Source organism: Entamoeba histolytica, genomic scaffold, assembly GCF_000208925.1.
Source record: "Entamoeba histolytica HM-1:IMSS scf_1104750517109 genomic scaffold, whole genome shotgun sequence".
Taxonomy (NCBI): Eukaryota; Evosea; order Mastigamoebida; family Endamoebidae; genus Entamoeba; species Entamoeba histolytica.
Window position 1 is genome coordinate 14,355 of NW_001915087.1, and position 5,723 is coordinate 20,077.

General features: G+C 25.5%; 3 protein-coding genes across 3 annotated transcripts in view, besides 3 other annotated features; 1 reads left to right on the plus strand and 2 right to left on the minus strand.

Moving 5' to 3' along the window:
- The window catches only part of EHI_056130 (RhoGAP domain containing protein), a gene marked incomplete at both ends in the record, with an annotated part of 1,308 nt that extends 772 nt beyond the window's left edge, over positions 1-536 (minus strand). Inside the window, one exon of the mRNA XM_001913995.1 lies at positions 36-536. Within this exon, the coding sequence (XP_001914030.1) occupies positions 36-536 (501 nt within the window). The remainder of the gene's footprint in view (positions 1-35) is intronic.
- A 2,429-nt stretch (positions 537-2,965) lies between these two features.
- EHI_056240 (uncharacterized protein) lies at positions 2,966-3,586 on the plus strand (the record flags this gene model as incomplete). The annotated part of the gene is made up of 1 exon (XM_644681.1): positions 2,966-3,586. One exon carries the CDS (start codon positions 2,966-2,968, stop codon positions 3,584-3,586), a length of 621 nt encoding a protein of 206 aa, XP_649773.1.
- A 213-nt stretch (positions 3,587-3,799) lies between these two features.
- On the minus strand, positions 3,800-4,636 carry EHI_056250 (uncharacterized protein; the record flags this gene model as incomplete). Its single annotated transcript, XM_644680.2, has 1 exon — positions 3,800-4,636. One exon carries the CDS (start codon positions 4,634-4,636, stop codon positions 3,800-3,802), a length of 837 nt encoding a protein of 278 aa, XP_649772.2.
- A 252-nt stretch (positions 4,637-4,888) lies between these two features.
- Positions 4,889-5,436: a repeat region.
- A 26-nt stretch (positions 5,437-5,462) lies between these two features.
- Positions 5,463-5,574: a repeat region.
- A 25-nt stretch (positions 5,575-5,599) lies between these two features.
- Positions 5,600-5,723: part of a repeat region that runs on past the window's edge.

Genomic DNA, 5,723 nt, shown 5'->3' on the forward strand with positions numbered 1-5,723 from the left:
GCACTAAGTGATTCTTGTGTAATTGAACTTGCAACTGTATCATACATTCGTAATATTTTTTTAGGACTCATTTCATTAAAGAATTGATTCATTTCAAATATATTTTCTTTCATAATTTCTTCTGTTTGTTTCATTGCATCAAAAGAAATTTGAAGACTTTGTTGAATAAGATCATCACTAAAACCAATAGTTGGTCTTCTACAACTCTCTAAAATTTCTATTTTTTTACCATATCTTTTATTACAATTTGTTAATAAAGCTCTGCGTTTTGCTGCCATTACCATAGCATGACTTGTTGTTACTCGTTGTGATGGTCTTTTTGTTTTTTCAAGAAAAGTAATTAGAGATTTTGTTTTATCATCCATTATATGATGACGGTGTGTAGGATCTCTTGGTGACAATAATCTAGGAGACTCCTCAGTACCTACTAATGACCCATTATTAGAAGATGGCTTTGGTGATTTTAAATCAGTCCCTTCATTTACATTGTCAGTAGAAAAAGATTTACGATGACTAGTTACAACAATAGATTCCATAATAAGATGATAATTTTAAGTTCATTTATAACATTGTTTTTTTATTAATTTATTCTTTTTGTTTTTTTCTGTTTTTCTTATTTATTTTTAAAATTTTTATTATATTTTATAGTTTTTATAGTTTTTTGATAGTATATATTTATTATCTAAACATTTTCTATTTTTATTCATTAGTTAAAAATAATATTTTTATTATTATATTTAGTTTTTGATATTACTGTTATTATAAAATGACAATTTCTTGAAAAGTTTTCTTTTTTAAAGAAATGTTGATAATAATAAGTATTGCCGTTATATCAAAAAAGTTTGGAGAATATAAAACTGTTATTTATTTTTAGATAAACAAAAATAGTTCTAAAGAGGGTGGATTTTTTAAGAATTAAAATAACTTTAAATGCCTCTTATTTGAACATTATAAAAAATAAATGAATTTTATTGTAAAAATAAAGATTAGTATTAATTAATGTAAAACAGTTTGAGTTTATTTTATTTCAGAGGTTGAACATAAATGTTATTGATTATAAAAAACTCAAATTTGATAATCTAAGAAATTAATTTTAAATATCTAATAGAGTCTTCTAACATACTTTAAGTTAATAAATTATTCCTTTCTGTCTTAATTTGGAAATTTGTTAATAAAGGTTCTAAAATATCTCTTCAACTTTAAAGTCCTTTTAATTATAAATACATTCGGTTTAATTGAGTTATAAATCCAGCTCTTGTTGTTATTTGAATTGTTTTCAAGAAGAAATGAATGAAACAACCTAATTTTTAATTAATTTTTATTTAAAGTATCAAACTTATGCAAATATCAAAAAAAATTATAAACCTAAAGTGGTATAATAGTAATTGCTACATCTTTTAAAATGGCTCAATGAAAATGTTACATACATTATAATTTATAATAAATTTGTTTTACATAATTACATCCAATAAAAATATAATACCAGCCAAATATTACAAAAAAATTATTAATACTATCCATTTTTAATATAACAACCTTATTTATGATTTCCCTCAAATCACTTCTCCATTTATAGTAATGCTTCAATTTTTTTGATATTTATAATAATTTAAATCAAGAATAAATATAAATATCTTCTCTAATTACTTTGTTTTAATACATTCTTATTACATCAAAACACTATAAAAATTTTGTAATGTTATTTTTTGTTATTTTTTTAAAACAAAATTCAAAAATAGAAGAATAAATAAAATAAATGAAGGAAATACAATTGTATTTTGGGTGTTTTTGATTGTGGATAATAAATACATTGAATGGATGATATTTAAATGAATAGAAAGAAAAATGACATTTAATAACAAGAAAATAAAGACTTTAAAATAAAATTTATTGAAAATTAGTTAAAAGGATTAATGATAACTGAGAAGATATAAATGTGTTATACCTAAAATACTCAACAATAGTTCGTTAAAAATTATTAAAAACATTACTATATTATATATCCAATCTAGGTAATATCATTCAAATAAACTTGAATTATGTAATTCAAGACTCTCTTAAATGATACTATAATTACAAAAAATGAATGAATAAATAAATAAGAAGAAGAAAAGATAAATAAAAAAAATTATTGTTTATTGCTTGTGTTGTTTCTTCTGTGTTTTATTGTTTGTGCTTTGTTAATCTCAAAATTCTTTTTTCTTTTATTTTGAATGTTTTGTGCCATTACCAGCCTTTGTGTGTCAGATCATGTGATGATCCTTATGTAATTCTAGGTGTTTCTCCTAGTGCTTCTCAACAACTCATCCACTCTCATTTTCTTGAATTGACAAAATGAATGTCTCATTCCTTCTCTTGGATTAAACTCAAACTTTACCCATTTACTCTTAACTTCTTTTCTTTCAACCTCTTTGGTTTCTCTTCTTTCTTCTCTCTCTTTAATACTACTGACCACAACAAAATCGTTCTTTCTCTTACTGCCGCTCTTTCTCATCTCTTCTAAATCTTTTTCTTTTTTTCTATCAATGTTATTTATTCGTTTCAGGAAGAGTTAATACTCTCTGATAGTATATTTAATAACATATTTCTTTAAAATTACATTGAATCATAATAATTTTTCGTTATATATTTAGAAGGATTAGCTTTACATGATTGACTCATAAATTACAATTGAAAAAACATTGACTTTTCTGGATAAAAAAGGAAGATTCGGATAAAGATTTTGTTAATGAAGAAAGTTCTTACTTTTCGGGTGGAGTGTAATAATAAAATAAGAAAGGATATTTAATAATAAAAAGAATTTGTGACTTGAACTTTTAGTGAAATAAATAAAAATATCTCGTTCTTTTGTTTATGTGTCAAAAAATAGACTCAACCATTCAACAAAAATTCCTTTTTTCTATTTTAGCTTATAGTCATAAAATAATATTGAACTTAAAAGTTTTATTCATTACTTTATATTCTTATGAACTCGGAACCTTGTTTATCAATACGTCCAAAAATTTTATCAGAACAAAGAACCACTCGTCTTACTATGGATGAACGACTTTCATTATTGTCAATACCATTAGAAAAGGAAATTCCTCAGACAAATAGTCTGAGTAGTACTACCTCTCATTTTCCAAACTGTTTAATTGAAACATCATCAAATTCTTCAAATAGTCCTATTAATGCTTTTACTGTTCGTTCACATTCTGAAACTCAAACCCCAAGAAAATTTGTTATTGGAAGAAATAGAGCAAAAACCAATTTAACTCGAATTTCTAATCTTCTTAGTCAAGAATCAGACAGGTTTTCAATTAGAGAAACTAAAGAAACAAAAGGACTTTGGAAAACAGAAGACTATCATGAAGAATTACCAAATGAAGTTAAAATACCTTCATCTCCAAGACAACGTTTTCAAAGATTAGGAGTAAGTGAACCTATGCTTACACGATCTTTAGATGAAATTACTGTTGATTTAAATCAGAAATTAGAGAAAGTTGAATTAAATGTTGAAGTCAAAAATACTACTTGTTTACAAAAGAAATGTAAATTAGGAATTCATTGTAAGACTGAGAAAGTTTTAGCAGATTCTCCTGCTTGAATATAGATAAAATACATAGGAATTTACATAGGAAGTATATTAGACAAAACTAAAGAAAAAGTTTAATTAATTTAGTTTCATTGTGTATTAAATTTAAATTAAATTATCAAATACGTCTCAATAAAATTGATGTGGTTTTTATTTCTTATTTATTTAATGAAAAAGTGTGTTTGAGTATTGTCTTAAGAAAACGTTAAGTTAATTATTAATAAATTAATCATAAAATGAAGCTACGATTATAGACTTAATGTAATGGTAACTGTTTTGATAAAAAATATCTTCATTATGATATGGTGGGAGGTGTTTAAGATAAATAGCTAATCCTTCACTCATTTCAGTAATAGTATGATTTCCTGATGCAATAATTACATCATGACCAACTTTAGCATCTCCATTTGTAATTTTTAATCTTTTTTCTAATCTTTTTGAATGATCAATTACAAACACTGTATATTTTTGTCTAAAGACCACTTTTTCATTTATTAACATTGGAGGCTCAACTTCATATGTTCCAAATGTTGCTACATTTGTTTCATAAAATATCATCATAGATGGCATCAATGAATATTGTTTTAGTATTTTGGGGTTAATTTCATTACCATAGGCTTCCCATACAATAGTTGAATTTTTAAATGGAGTCCATCCTAAATAAGCTGTTGGTGTAAATTCTTTCTTTTTATCAGCAATTTTTTTACGAGGAGTTTCTTTTGTTAAGACAAGCTCTTTCATAACAGCACATTTCTTTTTTCTTGTTTCTTGGGCTTTGTCTTTTGAAACTGTTCTTGTTTCTCCACTTCTAATAATTTGGTTCATAAGATCATCCCATTTATGTTCTTTTTTTAATTCATCAATATCTGCTTTATTTAACTTTTTTGATGACCTTTTTTCCTTTCTTGAAGATCCACTATTACTCAAAGATGCAATCGAAACTTTCCCATCAACAATTATTTCTTCTCTTTCTACCTTTCTTGAAGAATGTTTTTCTTTCCTATTTTCATTATCAGTAATATACTCTTTCCCTTTATCATTTAATGGAGGAAACCCAGTCATATTGATGGTTCCATTATTAATAATGTTAATGGTGATTCTCATTTGAGTATAACCTTTATAATTTTTTGAAAAAGATATTTTTTATTATTTTTCAAACTGATTTACTATTTCATATAGTTTCTCTTCTTAGTTTTATTTTTTAATTTTGATTGTTTGCTTCTTACTTAGTTTTTTTTTTCTCTTTCAATTATTATCCTGCACTTCTTTCTCTTTGTTCCTTTCATCTGACAAATTGTGTTATAGAAACAATAAATAAAAAGTAATTAATTAAGTATTAATAGAATTTTCATCTATTCTTCCTAGCTCAGGGGAGACTAATCCCATCCCTGAGCTTATTAAAAAAGAGTAATCTCTTTGTTAAACCTATTCTTTATGTTTTTCTTGCAAAATGAGGAAAGCACTTCTTTCCTTTATTTCTTCCTATTAAGGTTTTTCAAACTTCTTCTGCTTATTTCTTCTTTTTAAGCCTTTGTTTGTTTTCTGCCTTAATTTTAAGGAATTTCATTTTTCTTATTTTATGAATGGGAGAAGGAAATATTTTATTACTACTATATTACTTTGACTAATCTTCTTTTTAGTCTTATTTTGACTAATCTTCTCTTAGTCATACCCACACTTCAGTATATTCTTATATTACATCCACGTAATATTCTACTGTATTCTCTTGCTGCACCCTTTGCAGCATTCCATAAAACATTCATAATTCAAAGCCACTGTCATAACCAGATAATAACTGTGAGAGTCGAAGTTTGAATTTGTACTAATGTTTGCGTGTGGTGTTTCAGACGTGCCACCTTCGATCTCCCATCTTTTCAATTAAGAAAGAAAAAAAAAAAAAAAAAAGGAATCAATTATGATTAACCTTATTTTTTAGGTTTTTCATCATGTTGAGAAGTGAGCGAATCAGTTTCTTCAACACGCTTTATTTCTATTGAAATCCCATCTTTTCAATTAAGAAAGTAATAAAAAGCAATTAATTAAGTATTAATAGAACTAGCTTCTATTCTTCCTGGCTCAGGGGAGACTAATCCCGTCCCTTCATCTTCAATAAGCTCTACGGAGTATGTTTGGTTGTGATAGAAGCAGT